The sequence below is a fragment of the Oncorhynchus mykiss genome, chromosome 15, assembly GCF_013265735.2.
Source record: "Oncorhynchus mykiss isolate Arlee chromosome 15, USDA_OmykA_1.1, whole genome shotgun sequence".
Classification (NCBI taxonomy): Eukaryota; Metazoa; Chordata; class Actinopteri; order Salmoniformes; family Salmonidae; genus Oncorhynchus; species Oncorhynchus mykiss.
Window position 1 is genome coordinate 29,153,219 of NC_048579.1, and position 17,943 is coordinate 29,171,161.

At 42.8% G+C, this 17,943-nt stretch overlaps 1 protein-coding gene across 2 annotated transcripts in view; it reads left to right on the forward strand.

Annotated features, from left to right (window-relative positions):
* Positions 1-17,943, forward strand: part of malrd1 (MAM and LDL receptor class A domain containing 1) — a 110,849-nt gene that overhangs the window by 82,865 nt on the left and 10,041 nt on the right. For both annotated transcript variants that reach the window (XR_005036078.1, XM_036944252.1), the window contains exons 22-26: positions 7,948-8,131; positions 13,055-13,183; positions 13,405-13,566; positions 15,713-15,870; positions 17,139-17,340. Coding sequence is in view for 1 of the 2 variants with exons in the window: in XM_036944252.1 (XP_036800147.1) it covers positions 7,948-8,131; positions 13,055-13,183; positions 13,405-13,566; positions 15,713-15,870; positions 17,139-17,340 (835 nt within the window). In the remaining variant the exon portion in view is untranslated. The remainder of the gene's footprint in view (positions 1-7,947; positions 8,132-13,054; positions 13,184-13,404; positions 13,567-15,712; positions 15,871-17,138; positions 17,341-17,943) is intronic.

Here is a 17,943-nt window from a genome sequence, read left to right on the forward strand (position 1 = left end):
GGCAAGTGTCTTCACTGACATTTTCAAACTCTCCCTTTCGGAGTCTGTAATACCACCTTAGTCCCTGTGCCCAAGAACACTAAGGTAACCTGCCTAATTGACTGCCGACCCATAGCACTCACATCTGTAGCCATGAAGTGCTTTGAAAGGCTGGTCATGGCTCACATCAACACCATTATCCCAGAATTCCTAGACCCACTCCAATTTGCATACCGCCCTAACAGATCCACAGATGATGCAATCTCTATTGCACTCCACACTGCCCTTTCCCACCTGGACAAAATTAACACCTATGTGAGAATGCTATTCATTGACTACAGCTCAGCTTTCAACACCATAGTGCCCTCAAAGCTCATCAATAAGCTAAGGACCCTGGGACTAAACACCTCCCTCTGCAATTGGATCGTTGCTCCAGAGCCTTTCCGTTCACCTTCACACTCCTGGGCCAGAATACACTCAAACATATGACCCACTGAAGAGATGAGTCTTCAGTAAAGACTTAAAGGTTGAGACCGAGTCTGCGTCTCTCACATGGGTAGGCAGACCATTCCATAAATATGGTGCTCTGTAGGAGAAAGCCCTGCCTCCAGCTGTTTGCTTAGAAATTCTAGGAACAATTAGGAGGTCTGCGTCTTGTGACCGTAGTGTACGTGTAGGTATGTACGGCAGGACCAAATCAGAAAGATAGGTAGGAGCAAGCCCATGTAGTGCTTCGTAGGTTAGCAGTAAAACCTTGAAATCAGCCCTTGCCTTAACAGGAAGCCAGTGTAGGGAGGCTACCACTGGAGTAATATGATCACATGTTTTGGTTCAAGTCAGGATTCTAGTAGCCGTATTTAGCACTAACTGAAGTTTATTTAGTGCTTTATCCAGGTAGCCGGAAAGTAAAGCATTGCAGTAGTCTAACCTAGAAGTAACAAAAGCATGGATTAATTTTTCTGCATGATTTTTGGACAGAATGTGACGTAGATGGAAAAAATCTGTCCTTGAAACAGTCTTGATATGTTTGTCAAAAGAGAGATTAGGGTCCAGAGTAACGCCGAGGTCCTTCACAGTTTTATTTGAGACGACTAAACAGCCATCAAGATTAATTGTCAGATTCAACAGAAGATCTCTTTGTTTCTTGGGACCTAAAGCAAGCATCTCTGTTTTGTCCAAGTTTAAAAGTAGAAAGTTTGCGGCCATCCACTTCCTTATGTCTGAAACACAGGCTTCTAGCGAGGGCAATTTTGGGGCTTCACCATGTTTCATTGAAATGTACAGCTGTGTGTCATCTGCATAGCAGTGAAAGTTAACATTATGTTTTCGAATGACATCCCCCAAGAGGTAAAATATATAGTGAAAACAATAGTGGTCCTAAAACGGAACCTCGAGGAACACCGAAATGTACAGTTGATTTGTCAGAGGACAAACCATTCACAGAGACAAACTGATATCTTTCCGACAGATAAGATCTAAACCAGGACAGATCTTGTCCGCGTAGACCAATTTGAGTTTCCAATCTCTCCAAAAGAATGTGGGGATCGATGGTATCCAAAGCAGCACTAAGGTCTAGGAGCACGAGGACAGATGCAGAGCCTCGGTCTGACGCCATTAAAAGGTCATTTACCACCTTCACAAGTGCAGTCTCAGTGCTATGATGGGGTCTAAAACCAGACTGAAGCATTTTGTATACATTGTTTGTCTTCAGGAAGGCAGTGAGTTGCTGAGCAACAGCTTTTTTCAAAAAAAATTGAGAAGAATGGAAGATTCGATATAGGCCGATTTAGTTTTTTTATATTTTCTGGTCAAGGTTTGGCTTTTTCAAGAGAGGCTTTATTACTGCCACTTTTAGTGAGTTTGGTACACATCCGGTGGATAGAGAGACGTTTATTATGTTCAACATAGGAGGGCCAAGCACAGGAAGCAGCTCTTTCAGTAGTTTAGTTGGAATAGGGTCCAGTATGCAGCTTGAAGGTTTAGAGGCCATGATTATTTTCATCATTGTGTCAAGAGATATAGTATTAAAACACTTGTTTCTCTCTTGATCCTAGGTCCTGGCAGAGTTGTGCAGACTCAGGACAACTGAGCTTTGGAGGAATACGCAGATTTAAAGAGGAGTCTGTAATTTGCTTTCTAATGATCATGATCTTTTCCTCAAAGAAGTTATTATTTTATTACTGCTGAAGTGAAAGCCATCCTCACTTGGGGAATGCTGATTTTTAGTTACCTTTGCAACAGTATCAAAAGGAAATTTCGGATTGTTCTTATTTTCCTCAATTAAGTTCGAAAAATAGGATGATCGAGCAGCAGTGAGGGCTCTTCGATACTGCACAGTACTGTCTTTCCAAGCTAGTCGGAAGAATTCCAGTTTGGTGTGGCGCCATTTCCGTTCCAATTTTCTGGAAGCTTGCTTCAGAGCTCAGGTATTTTCTGTATACCAGGGAGCTAGTTTCTTATGACAATTTTTTTTTGTTTTTAGGGGTGCAACTGCATCTAGGGTATTGCGCAAGGTTAAATTGAGTTCCTCAGTTAGGTGGTTAACTGATTGTTGTCCTCTGATGTCCTTGGATAGGCAGAGGGAGTCTGGAAGGGCATCAAGAAATCTCATTGAGTTTGCCAATGACAAAACAGTGGTAGGCCTGATCACCGACAATGACGAGAAAGCCTATAGGGAGGAGGTCAGATACCTGGCGGTGTGGTGCCAGAATAACAACCTCTCCCTCAATATGATCAAGACAATGGAGATTATTGTGGACTACAGGAAAGAGGACTGAGCACACCCCCATTCTCATCGACGGGGCTGTAATGGAGCAGGTTGAGAGCTTCAAGTTCCTTGGTGTCCGCATCACCAACAAACTAACATGGTCCAATTACACCAAGACAGTCTTGAAGATGGCATGACAAAATCTATTCCCCCTCAGGAGACTGAGAAGATTTGGCATGGGTCCTCAGATCCTCAAAGGTTCTACAGCTGCACCATCGAGAGCATGGTTGCATTACCGTCTGGTATGGCAACTGCTCAGCCTCCGACCCCAAGGCACTACAGAGGGTAGTGTGTATGGCCCAGTACATCACCGGGGCCAAGCTTCCTGCCATCCAGGACCTCTATACCAGGCGGTGTCAGAGGAAAGCCTATAAAATTGTCAGAGACTCCAGCCACCCTAGTCATAGACTTCTCTCTGCTACCGCACGGCAAGCAGTACTGGCGCACCAAGTCTAGGTCTAAGAGGCTTCTAATAGACAGCTTCTACCCCCAAGCCATAAGACTCCTGAACATCTAATCAAATGGCTACCCAGACTACATGAATTGCCACCTCCCCCCCTTTACGCTGCCGCTACTCTCTGTTATTATCCACGCGTAATTCACTTTAATTACTCTGTCCACATGTATATATTACCTCAATTACCTCGACTAACCGGTGCCCCCGCACATTGACTCTGTACCGGTACTGCTGCTCTTTAATTATTTGTTACTTTATTTATTTTTCTTTTCTTAAAATTGCATTGTTGGTTAAGGGTTTGTAAGTAAGCATTTCACTGTGAGGTCAGAGTGAGGGATGCCACCTGTTGTATTCGGCGCATGTGACAAATACAATTGGATTTGATCAGGCTTATCAGACAAACAGATTGTAATTTTGATGCATGTAATGGAGAATGGAGTCATGAGTGTGTGTTCCGTGGCAAATTTTCTTCACAATACCAAAAACAAAGACTCATTCTGTTCAGGACAACCCAGGGTATAACGCTTGTCATCCTTGTATCTGTACATTAAACATAGCAATCATAGTAAATTACATCCCACTGTCAATTCAACATCTATTCCACTTTGTTTCTGCTTAATTTCATTGAAATGACTTGGAAAAAATGTTAATTCAACCAGTGTGTGCCCAGTGGGATAAGTTTTCAAATATGGAAAAGTGAAGTGCACATTTGGATGTGTGGTTTGCTTGTAGGACATCAAAGTGGTATTTATTATAATTATCCAACGTCTAATCTTTCAGAACACCTTGACTCCTCTCAATTTACAACATTTCCCTCACTCTGACCGCAACAAATGTGCAAAAGTTGCCCAATTAGCAGAAGGGATGATCATGATCTTTTCCGCGTAGACCAAGCCGTTGTTGCTTCTAGACGTTTCCACTTCACAAAAACATCACTTATAGTTGACCGGGGCAGCTCTAGCAAGGCAGAAATTTGACGAACTGACTTGTTGGAAAAGTGGCATCCTATGACGGTGCCATGTTGAAAGTCACTGAGTTCTTCAGTAAGGCCATTCTACTGCCAATGTTTGTCTATGGAGATTGCATGGCTGTGTGCTTGATTTGATACACCTATCAGCAACGGGTGTGGCTGAAATAGCCGAATCCACTAATTTGAAGGGGTGTCCATATACTTTTGTAAAATATTAAATCAAATATTGTTTTAAAAAAATGGGGTGCCAAAATAATATCACTCACTGTCCGGTTGTGGCCCTCAGGCCGCCTTTTGCCGACTTATGGCTTACAGTGCACTTGTGATGGCAGAGTTTGCAAAAAAAATGCCCTCTGAATTGATACAAATCATCATGATATCAATTGGCCATTGTAGGCCTACTCTGCAGATAACATTAAATTGGGAAGTTTTTTTTTTTTTCAAACAGTGCATGATGACTGTATTGTGCAACTCAAAGATTCAACCAAGACATCAGACCAAACTTTTTCAATAACTGGTTTGCATACCGAGAGCAGAGCGGCACATTTTGCTGAGGGCTGATATAAATCCTATGCATGCCAGTCTCTCTTGGCTAAGAGTTGAGGAGAGACTGACTGCATCACTTCTTATTTTTATAAGAAACATCAATGTGTTGAAAATCCCAAATGGTTTGCATAGTCAACTTACATGCCACCAAGGGTCATTTCACAGTCCCCAAATCCAGAACAATTTCAAGAAAGCGTACAGTATTATATAGAGCACTAATTGCATGGAACTTCCCTCCATCTCATATTTCTCAAATAAACAGCAAACCTGGTTTAAAGAAAACAGATAAAGCAACACCTCGTGGCCCAACGCCTCTCCCCTATTTGACCTAGATAGTTTGTGTGTGTGCACTGATATGTAGGCTACATGTGCCTTTCATTTTTTTCAAATGTATTTCTGTTCTTGTCTATCGATGTTCTGTATTATGTAATTCTGTATTATGTTTCTTGTTTAAGGTGGACCACAGGAAGAGTAGCTGCTGCTTTTGCAACAGCTAATAGGGACCCTAATAAAATACCAAAATACCAAATACCCATTGTTGCCTTAGTTAGCATTAACTGGTTGATTTCATAAGCTGAAATGTCTTTCCTACACCTATTCTACTGGCTACCGATGTCGTTCTTTAAGATGCTACAACCTAACCTAATTGTTTTAATCTGCATACAATATCCCATAATGAGAAAGAAAAAACAGGTTTAATTTCTTTTGCTAATTTATAATAAAAAAAATAAAAACTAACACATTAGCATAAGTATTCAGACCATTTACTCAGTACTTTGATGAAGCAACTTTTGGCCGCGATTACAGCCTTGATTCTTCTTGGGTATGACGCTTCAAACTTGGCAAATCTGTATTTGGGGAGTTTCTCCCATTATTCTCTGCAGATCCTCTCAAGCTCTGTCAGGTTGGATCGGGAGCGTCGTTGCACAGCTATTTTCAGGTCTCTCCATCTCTCTATTACTTTGCTCTGTTCATCTTTCCCTCAATCCTGTGCCTTTTACTGAAGAGTGGCTTCTGTCTGGCCACTCTACCATAAAGGCCTGATTGGTGGAGTGCTGCAGAAATGCTTGTCCTTCTGAAAGGTTCTCCCATCTCCACAGAGGGACTATGGAGCATTGTCAGAGTGACCATCGGGTTCTTGGTCACCTCCCTGACGAAGGCCCTTCTCCCCCAATTGCTCAGTTTGACACTGATTGCTCAGTTTGACTTCTAGCTAGGTGGCTAATGTTAGCTGGCTTGCTAACATTTGCTAGGCTAGAGGTTAGGGTTAAAAGTTAAGGAGTAAGGTTAAAGGGTTAAGGTTAGGGGAAGGTTTGGCTAAAAGGATTCAGGTTAGGGTTAGGTGAAGAGTTAGTATAAATGGTTAGGGTTAGGGGAAGGGTTTGCTAACATACTAAGTAGTTGCAAAGTAGCTAAAAAGTAGTAAGTAATTGAAAAGTTGCTCATTAGGTAAAATGCTAAAGTTGTCCGTGATGAGATTCAAACTCGCAACCTTTTGGTTGCTAGACGTTCACATTATACGCCCCCCACCCATCTACCCCGAACAACCACCCTCCTTTCGTTTTTGCCTTAAGTAACCATCTGTTTTATGTAACCATACCAAATGGAAAATATCAACCTAAATGTAGTGCCTCGGATTTACGTACAGAATAATACTGAACGCTGTAAGACCAGGTTGCACAACCAGTTGAGAACTGCTGCTACTTGACCCTAAAACTAGGCTACGTGCTTTGCGATGTGTTGGCTACTTTGTGCATGAGTTCTCTATTGTACTACATAATTGATGCAGCGTACTGTATACATCCGCTACACTACTTTGATATGCATCAGTGAGGATTAAGAAGTGAGTATACACAATACCTACTGAAAAACAAAGTGTGTATGTGGCTTATTCCTGCGTATAGCCCCCACTACACCACTGAGACCAACTTTCCTACTGCATTAAAGGGGTTAGTATATAGATTTTTTAAAACATTTTTAAAGTGGAGTGACCACTGAATCCCAAATTACCCCCTTAATCGCAGAGGGGTGAAGAAATAAGTCCAAAAGCTAAATTATGCCTGATTGGACAACTGAATGGGATTTTATTTATTACTGTGTGGGTGGAGCAAATATAAGAAACAACAAATACTATGTATCTATAATCTAACATAGTTAATTAAGACAGAATAACTAGGGCCCAGAGATTTTCCTGAACACTTCACCTATTATACCCTAGGGTCTGGTTTAAACACACACACACAGTCAGGAAAAACTCTTGTCCCTAAACTAACATTAGCATGTTTAATGACATTTTGCCTGATTTGACTGGGGAAGTGTCCAACTGCAACACCACAGCATTATGTTCAAAACCTGAGAATCTAGCCTGTCGTGATATGCAGTACCCCGCTCTAAGTCGCATTCATCATCTCAGCTTTATTAGATATCATTCAGTGCCTCTGCAATACCATGGGAAAAGACAGAAAGGATTTACCAACTAATGCTATTTGGCCTAGATTTTAATCTGTTCCATATGTGGCATGAGTCTAATACATTAAAGATGACTGGGGTCGAATCCCAAATGGCACCCTATTCCTTAAATTGCAGACTACTTTTGACCAGAGCCCTATGGAATAGGGTGCGATTTGAGACTCGGCCTGGGAGAGAACCGGCCCGTTACAGATTTAATAGGAGGTCTAAGGGCAAGAGCATTCATTACTGTGATGTTATGCTAATGTGACTATAATGACTCTTCTTAAATGACCTCCGTGCTACTCAGAGGTGGAAAGCGTTCCATTACTCGGCCTCAATTCAATGCAACATCATATTCTGTACTCCTCCATACTGTATGTGATTGAATGATCTGGGCTCTGTATGATTACATTACAGAATAATCAGCAGTGCTGTACATTTTCATATAGATCACTTTTGAATGACTCCGAGTGGCTCAAACCCTGTTCCTGGTGAACTACCCTCCTGTAGGTTTTTGTTTCAACCCCAGTTGTAACTAACCTGATTCATCTTATCAACCAGCTAATTATTCGAATCAGGTGTGTGAGATTCGGGTTGGAGCGAAAACCTTCAGGACGGTAACACTCCAGGACGAGGGTCAGAGAGCAATGCGGTAGAATAATCAATGTACAGCGTCCATATTATGACAGCCTCAGCAGGAGTTCTCAATATGGACAGCGTACCAAAGTATTCCATGGAACATTGTGTTTGACCTCTCTACGCCTGACCTCTCCACAGACTGAGAACAATGGGGTGACGGAGGTGTGGAACAAGACCGGGAACCAGGGGGAGGAGTGGAACCGGGCGGAGGTTCCCCTGCGGAAGTTGAGGAACTTTGAAGTGGTCTTCGAGGGGATACGCTCCAGAGACGTGAGCGGAGGGGCTGCGCTGGATGACCTCCAGTTCACAGACTGTGACCCCAGTAAGTGAGCCATGCATCCACAACGTGAACGTTTTCTGTACAACAGGTTCTACGGTGTCCATATTAGGACACAGCCTCAGTCTCATCAGGACTTCTATCACACCTTTATACATCTCTGTCTTATATGTCAATACACACATGTCAGGTGTGTACTGTCTTTCTCGGGAATCTCCTATCAGGTTTGGATTTGTTACTCCTTGTACTAGGAGTTACTCCTAGAGATACTCTTGGTACTGACACAGTTCTGCAATGCACAGTGTAACTTTCTCTTGGAACGGCTCGCTCTAGTCTTGTCTTTGAAGATGTTCCGGACACAGAACATGACTCTAAAAACCATTCTCCCTCGAATCAGGGATTAAAATGTACAAGTTAATTAGAAGTGAACAGAAGTTCATTGGCTAGTTCCTACGAAGCCCCCGGGATCCTCTGACAATATGGAAATAAATATATAATTCCCTGGCATGAAAATAAATTGAATTAGTTTTAAGTCATGTCAGATCCTATGCCTTGAAATTGGAGTTGAACCCATTGGAATCTGTAGAGAAAAGCAACAAAAGGCCAGACTAGCACCTGAGGCTAGATTCACTTTTAATAATGTGGATAAAGGACATTCAAGTAGTCCAGCAGCATCTAAATGCGCATCGCTCTTCAAATCAAATCAAGATGTATTGGAAAGCGTACACATACAGTATTTGCAGGTGTTATGGCAGGTGTAGCAAAATGCTTATGTTACTAGCTCCAACAGTGCAGTAGAATGTCTTGCAAATACAATACAAATCCACAAATAAAAATAAAAAATCTAAACAAGAAATCAAGAAATAACTATCTAGGTAGATTCACTATAAATACAGAAGTATGTGGACACCCCTTCAAATTAGGAGATTCGGCTATTTCAGCCACACCCATTGCTGATGGGTGTATAAAATCAAGCACACAGCCATGCAATCTCCACAGACAAACATTGGCAGTAAAATGGCCTTACTGAAGAGCTCATTTCAACGTGGCACCGTCATAGGATGCCACCTTCCCAACAAGTCAGTTCATCAAATATCTGCCCTGATAGAGCTGCCCTGGTCAACTGTAAGTGCTGTTATTGTGAATTAGAAACGTCTCGGAGCAACAACGGCCCAGCTGCAAAGTGTTCGGCCACACAAGCTCAGAGAACGGCACTGTCGAGTGCTGAAGCGCGTAAAAATCGCCTGTCATCAGAAGAACTGTTTGTCAGGGAGCTTCATGAAATGTGTTTCCATGGCCCGAGCAGCTGCACACAAGCCTAAGATCACCAGGCGTAATGCCAAGCATTGGCTGGAGTGGTGTAAAGCTTGCCACAATTGGACTCTGGAGCAGTGGAAACGCATTCTCTGGAGTGATGATTCACACTTAACCATCTAGTAATCCGACGGACGAATCTGGGTTTAACGAATGCCAGGAGAATGCTCAAATGTGTAGTGCCAACACTAAAGTGTGGTGGAGGAGGAATAATGGTCTGGGGCTGTTTTTCATGGTTCGGGCTAGACCCCTTAGTTCCAGCGAAGGGAAATCTTAACGATACATCATGCAATGACATTCTAGACAATTCTGTGCTTCCAACTTTGTGGCAACAGTTTGGGGAAGGCCCTTTCCTGTTTCAGCATGACAATGCCTCCATGCGCAAAGCGAGGTCCATACAGAAATGGTTTGTCGCGATCGGTGTGGAAGAACTTGACTGGCCTGCCCAGAGCCCTGACCTCAATCCGATCGAAGAACTTTGAGATGAATTGGAATGCCGACTCCGAGCCTAATCGCCCAACATCAGTGCCTGATCTCACTAATGCTCTTGTGGCTGAAAGAAAGCAAGTCCCCGCAGCAATGTTCCAACATCTAGTAGAAAGCCTTCCCAGAAGAGTGGAGGCTGTTATAGCAGCAAACGGAGGGACCAACTCCAAATTAATGCCCATGATTTTGGAATGCGATGCCCAATGAGCAGGTGTCCACATACTTTTGTGGGAACCTTTTTATTTTATTTTATTTATTTTATTTAACCTTTATTTAACTAGGCAAGTCAGTTAAGAACAAATTCTTATTTACAATGACAGCCTACCCCGGCCGGATGTGATGCAGCCTGGATTTGAACCAGGTACTGCAGTGTCTTAGACCGCTGCACCACTCGGGAGCCCACCTGCATACAGGTGTCCACATACCTTTGGTAATTTAGTGTACATAAAAAAAATGGGCATGGTGCATTCAAATTGCCCAATGCAAAACGCATATGTGTTCGTTGTCTATAGCTTATACCTACCCATACCATAACCCCACCTCCACCATGGGCGTGAATTTACAACATTAACATCACCAAACCGCTTGGCCTCCCAATGTCATACACATGGTCTGCGGTTGTGAGGCCGGTTGGACGTACATGCAATTCTCTGGCAACAGCTCTGGTGGACATTCCTGCCGTTAGCATTCCAATTGCACGCTGCCTCAAAATTTGAGACATCTGTGGCGTTGTGTTACCAAACTGTACATTTGAGTGACCTTTTATTGTCCCAAACACAAGGTGCACCTGTGTAATGATCAGGCTGTTTAATCAGCTTCTTGACACGCCACACCTGTTAGGTGGTTGGATGATCTTGGCAATGGAGGAATTTGACAGTTTGACACACTCAACACACCAGCTGCTATGTGAGGAATATAAGCCACCTGCTTGAATCTGTAACACCCCCCACCACCAGACACATCATCAAAACCAACATCAAAACAGCTTCATTTTCTCAGATTAAATCTGTTATTTAGTAGTAATGATATGGGAAAAAGATAAGTGTAGTAGTATAACCAAGAGAATCATGTAGTAGTATAACCAACATAATCATGTAGTAGTATAACCAAGAGAATCATATAGTAGAATAACCAATAGGATAGTGTAGTAGTATAACCAATAGGATAGTGTAGTAGTATAACCAATAGGATAGTGTGGTAGTATAACCAATAGGATAGTGTAGTAGTATAACCAATAGGATAGTGTAGTAGTATAACCAAGATAATAGTGTAACCAAGAGAATAATGTATATTCAAGTAGATCTTTCCCCATTTCAGCTTGCCTCCGTTTGGTTCCAACTGAATACAACCCTGTTGTATTTTAGTATAAAGCCATTGCTTTTTATTAGGAGACTCTGCTACAGACAGGTATTCCACATTAGTACAACCTTACATTAAGCAGGGGCTGACAGAGGGCCTTGCAATGTGTGGCAACTGTCCAGACCCCTGCAATGCTCCCTCCAACACACAGTCACACACACAGACACACACACTTTCATCAAACAAGCTTTATTAACCCAAACCCAGTCTGCTCTCAAATTGCTCATACTCTCATTTTTCAGGTTCGATAGACATGAAATTAAAATGGTCAGGTTTGTCTTTGCTTGTCAACGTGCAAAAGGGGTTTTCCTTGTTTCTGTAGCCTTGATGGAGGTGCCTTCAGAAAGAGGTGCCTTCAGAAAGAGGTGCCTTCAGAAAGAGGTGCCTTCAGAAGGAGGTGCCTTCAGAAAGTATTCACACACACTTTTCACTCACACTTTTTCCACATTTTGTTGTGTTACAAATTGTGCTTAAAATGGATCCTTTTTTTTTATCTACACAGAATACTCTGTAACGTCAAAGTGAAAACATATTATATATATTTTTAAAGATTGATGAAAAATAACACACTAATATTGATTCGATATATATTCAACCCCTTGAGTCAAAACATGTTAGAATCACCTTTGGCAGCGATTACAGCTGTGAGTCTGTTGGGATAAATCTCTAAGAGTTTTGCACACCTGGATTGTACAATAATTGCCCATTTATTATTTTTTAAACTCTTTAAGCTCTGTCAAGTTGGTTGTTGACCATTGCTAGACAACCATTTTCAATACCTCCCATAGATTTTCAAGTCGATCTAAGTCAAAACTGTAACTAGGCCACTCGGGAACATTCAACGTCGTCTTGGTAAGCAACTCCAGTGTATATTTGGACTTGTGTTTTAGGTTATTGTCCTGCTGAAAGGTGAATTTGTCTCCCAGTGTCTATTGGAAAGCAAACAAAACCAGGTTGTCCTCTAGGATTTTGCCTGTACTTCGCTCTATTGTTTATTTTTATCCTAAAAAACTCCCTAGTCCTTGCTGATGACAAGCATACCCATAACATGATTTAGCCACCACCATGAGTATTACTTTCGTGCCTTAATGCAAACAGAAGTTATGTTTTTGAATATTTTTATTCTGTATACACTTTCTTCTTTTCACTCTCTACTTTACAGTGCCATCAGAAAGTATTCATACCCTTGACTTATTCCACATTTTGTTGTGTTTCAGTTCAAAATGAATAAAAAAATACAATAATTTGCACCCATCAACGCACAATAACCCGTAATGACAAAGTACTTTTTTTTTTTGAAATCTTTGCAAATTTATTGAAATCTAAATTACAGAAATATCTAATTTACAAAGATATTCACACCCCTGAGTCAAAACATTGTACTAGCACCTTTGGCATACACACACCTCTGATCCACCTGATCCCGGTCTCTCGTGTTCTGTACTTCCTCTTCTCAAACAAGTGGCTGAGCTGCAGGATGATGCTTTGACTGTGGTCCTAGTTTGTTGTTGTGTAACCGGTCCTGAACACAGAGGTGTGTGCTTTCCTCTGTTAGGCTTCCTGACTGCTCAAATGCTCTTGCACACACCTTGAGAACACGTCATCCAGAGCTTCACCTCATCTCAGCACACACTCTCTGATTCTTATTCAGTCTTTTGATCCACTGTGGTTCGTTCAGCTTGGTAGTTGGCTCACAGCAGAAACAGCCTCTAACAGAGGAAACCGCAAAGGCTGTCTTGTTATGGTGAAAGACATCCGTGTATGTTTTGAACATGTGCAAGCGTGTTTGTGTGTCTGTGTGTGGTCCAGGTGCAATGGTGCCAGCGTCATGTCCGGCGGTCACAGACTTTGTGTGCCAGAGCGGTGACTGCATCGAGTCCCACCTGGTGTGTGACAGCAAGGCCGACTGTGCAGACGAGTCGGATGAGGTAGACTGTGGTGAGTAGAGCTAGCTCTGGTCCAGGGAGTTACGTGCGGCTTGCTGATGGCTCAGAGTCAGCAAGCCGCAGGTAACGCCCTGGACCAGAACTAGGGAGTACTGAACTATACAATAGAGAGCTATTAAGGAGTCATCTGCAACTTTGCTATTTCTTTGCCCTCTCTGTCTTTCTCACTCTCTTGCTCTTCCTCCCTCTTCCCAATCTCTCTCTCGCTCCCAGGCTACATTGTAGGCCTACCAGGTGCCTGTAACTTTGACATGCCAAAGGATATGTGGGAGGAGACCTGCCAGCTGACTCAGGACCCTGATGATGACTTTGACTGGAGGATTGGTCAGAGGAGAGACACCCCAGGAACTGGACCCCCCTTTGACCACAGCCCTGGTCAGTACTGCCCTCCTTGGACATTGAAATTTTACTGACCACGCTCTGAAAAAAGCTGGGTTAAAATTTGGTAACCCAGCGCTGGGTAAATATTGGACAGAACACACGCTGGGTTATTTTGACCCAGCCAGTTGGGTTTGTGAATAACCCAACATGTTGGGTTGTTGGGATTACCCAAACATGGGTTAATTTAACCATCAATTGAGGTATATCACTTTCATGCTGGGCTGACCCAGCAGCTGGGTCTTTTTAATGCAATGTTATTTACAGGAGGCATGGCTTATTAGGGGCGTGGCTTTCAGATAGTTATTTTTTGCTACCCGTGAGAGTAAATGTCATTCTTGATCATCACGTTAAGTTGGTACAACCCACGTTAAGTTGAACAACCCAACATTTCTATTTTTAAAGAAAACAACCCAACTAATGTCCCCAATGCATGCAACCCAGCATTTGTTCTGAGTGCACATGGTCTGAACAGGTAGAATAGCATATAACTTGAGTTGTTCCGGAACAAATGACCTGAAGAGGACAAATAGGCTGTAACTAACAGATCACATGTCCAGGGAAAACTCTGGGTGCATTTGGGACGCTACAGTAGTGGGATGCGTCCCAAATGCATCCCACCCTATTCCATATACAGTGCTCTACTTTTGACCAGGACCCTATTTTCCCTGGTCCAAGTAGTGCACTACAAAAGGGAACAGGGTGCTATTTGGGACACAGCCATGGAGTATCATTCTGCCTGTGTGCCTGAGTTCAGGGAGTCCATTACTTATTAGTTCTGTATACCACACAGAATGCAATCTTCTGTGGCTGGTTTTAAGATGCTCCCAAAGCATTGGAGCAGATTGACAATGTTCCTGTGGCAATGAGAGGATTTCCGCACAGGAAATTCAGGCATTCTTCCGTTTATTAGGAATCTAAAGGGGTATTTACAGCTGTTTGGATTGTGTACCATTAAAAAAAACATGGTTGCCCAGGCTAGTGTTAGCCTGGACACACACCAAGTACAAAGCTGGCCATCCAATGATGCATTACATCACAACAAGTCGACCCATGAACTTTACAAGGACAATCGTTGTTATAGTGGAACACATTCATCCAGAATGTAGAGAATATTGTGTCCACAAACTATTCCCGTAGGGCTCTGGTCCAATGTAGTGCACTATATAGGGACTAGTGTATGGACACAAAATGCTATACCTTCTGGATGAATGTGTCCACTATAACAACGATTGTAGGTTGCCATTTGGGACGTAGCTCGTAGTGACTGGCCACCCAACTCATAGATCGTGGAGATGAATGTGGACACCAGGCTCTGTGGCACAGGCTGACCTTATGATCTCACTGGGGAAGGCAGATCAATGGGCCTAGCCCGCCGTATCACATACACACAGTCAGGCAACACACACGCGCGCATGCACATGCACGCACGCACACACACACACACACTGCTTAGATAGTCAATAAAGAAAAGAGAGAATACAGAACATCACACAAGTGTGGTGGAACTCTCTTACTTCCACCATCAGAATGGTAGGGGTGGAGAGGACATGCATCCCCTAGTCATGCATTAGCTGATTTACCGTTGCATTTAAAAGCTGATTAAAACTTTAGAAGACAATAAAAGCCAACACACAGCTCTTTCCTAGAATGAAAGAGACAGAAATTAGGAATAAAGACATTGAAGATTCTAGAAGATTCTCCAGGGAAATACAGAATTTTGGGTGGGAATATTGTGGTGTGGGACTCACCAGGCATTGAGACGACCCCAAATCCCCTCTAGCTCATGTGGAAAACTCTTACTTAGTTCTGGCGTTGCCTCAGTGGCCTCTCAGTCTCAGTCTAAGAGACTAAATAGAAGCAGATCAGAAGAATCCTCTCAGCACAGCATGTCTGCAGGAAACAGGCTTTTAGACAGTAACACCGTCTTCACAAAATGTTCTTTGACTTCCAGTTGTTTTGGGTGGTCCAATACTGTTCACATTTAGGGCAGAGAGTTGTCAAATGACCTTATCAGGAAATATTCTGGGTCTAAGTTTGAACCTGTAAGCATAGCTAGTCTCCAACACATTCGATTTGACTCACTACTCGGAGAAATGACTAGAGATGTATGCGGTTGCATATTTCTCTCCATGATCCACAGGTGGAGAAGGGAAGTTTCTATATGTGCACTCTGCCACAGAGAGAGAAGGTGACATCGCCAAGGTTACGACGCGGAACCCATTCCCGGCCAGTATTGGCCTATGTCACCTACGATTCTGGTTCTACATGCATGGATCAGACAGGATGGGGACGTTAAAGGTAGGAGGAAAGCTTATAAAGGTAGTTCAGTATTTTACATAGATGGTTCCCCCATAACTTCCTTTGTTCTGTAGCTAGCTGTTTTAGGAAAACCGAACCATGGACTACCAATTCTCCTTGCCTAAAGACTCGTTTCAGGCTGAAGAACCATCGAACATTAAGTAGTAATCAATTTCCCCTTTAAGTCATGCCCTAATAAATACTTTTGTTGTAATGTTTGTTCTGTCTTTTCCACTGCATAAAACTGAAGTTTGTTGCAATATGAGTTTAATCCATAGAACAAATATTACATCACATATGATGAATAATATATAATATATATAATAAATTGGACTGGTGGTGTTATGTCACACATGCAGCTAACAAAAATATGTTGAAATGTCTGCTCTACTCAAAATTACAACCAACTCATTTTAACGGAAAAAAGAAATGAATGAGGCAAGTGGAACGGGGAGAAAGTAAGGAACTTGTCTGCCGGCCCTGAATTAAAGACCAAAATTGGTTAAAGAAAATTGTGATGAATAAAAAAAAGTATACCAGATGAATTTAAGGACCAAAAAATTGACAGCTGTGCCATATAGATTACAAAATAGTTGGGAAGAGATTTTCAATGTACCGATTCAATGGCACATGGTTTATAAACTGATACACAAAACGATGCAGGTTTCAAAACGTATTCTTGCAACCAATGGACTGTTATTTATGCGTAGATAGATAGACGGACGGACAAACTGACTGATAGGGGAAACAACCATCCCAGCTCTGCAGATTTAGCCGCAAAAGAGACAGCATCATTAGATCATTTGTTTTGGTACAGTCCATATGTAGCTTGAAGAATTGCAACATTTACCTGGAGCTAACTTTGCAAATAGCACTGCTGGGTTATTTAAAAAGTCATAGTCAATCGATCAATAATATAATAACGCCCTGAGCAAATATGTTTATCTTTCATTTACAATCTGTAGAAACTATGAAAATGGTTCAGAACTTTTGAAAACATCACAGCGCAGTTGAAATATATGGCAGTACAGTGCATTCAGAAAGTATTCAGACCCTTTGCCTTTTTGCACATTTTGTTACCTTACAGTAGGTGTTTCCAAACCTTTGACTGGTACTGTAAATATTTACAAAAAAATAAATAACTTAACTGTAGTCATGGATCCCTGTCCTCCACACTCTGTGGTTGTTACAGTAAGTGTGTGTGTCCCTTGTTAAGCCACAGCTAAGTGACATTTATAGTGCTGCAATCTCACTGGCGTGTCACTCAGGTCTACACTGTCGGCTCAAGCGGAACTCGCCTGTTAATGTGGGCCGCCAGTGGTAACCATGGTGACCGGTGGTCCTACGCAAGTGTGATCCTGTCCAACACAACCCCCTTCAGAGTGACCTTCCAGGCAGAAGTGGGGGGTGACGTGTGGACGGACATTGCCCTGGATGACATCTCCTTTACCACTCAGTGTGTGGTGGGAGGTAAGAGTTCTCTTCTCTTTGTCATGTTCTCTCGCTCTCCCTTGCCCATTTCACTCCTCGATTATATTTTCTCTCTCCCTCTCTTCCATTCTCTCCTCCTCCCTCTGCTCCTTTCCTTTACCCGACTTGACACCCTACATTCCTGCCATTTCCTCTGACGTGCACATCGCTCTCTCTTCTTCCCTCTCTCTTCTTCCCTCCCTCCCTCCCTCCCTCCCTCCCTCCCTCCCTCCTAATAAACGGGTTCCATTGTGCCAGGGGGAGAGTAGAGTAGTGTAGTGAACTAATGAAGCCTGTTGTTCTGCGGGCCTGTATAAATTCACTGTGGAGTCTAGGTTTGCCGCTGGGGGAGAGGAGAGAACAATGGGGGAGAAAAACAATTACATTTGTATTGTGTTGTCTTCACACACCCCTCCCTCCCCTTCCCTCCTCTAGCTACTGTAGCTTACTCCGCTTCCTCTCCTCAGCTGTATACTGTCTCCTCTCACATGGGATGCGGCTGAAATGGCACCCCTTTTTGGGCACTACTTTTGACCAAAGCCCTACATGCCCTAGGGGTAATAAGGTACCATTTGAGACACAGACGAAGGAGGATCATAGAGA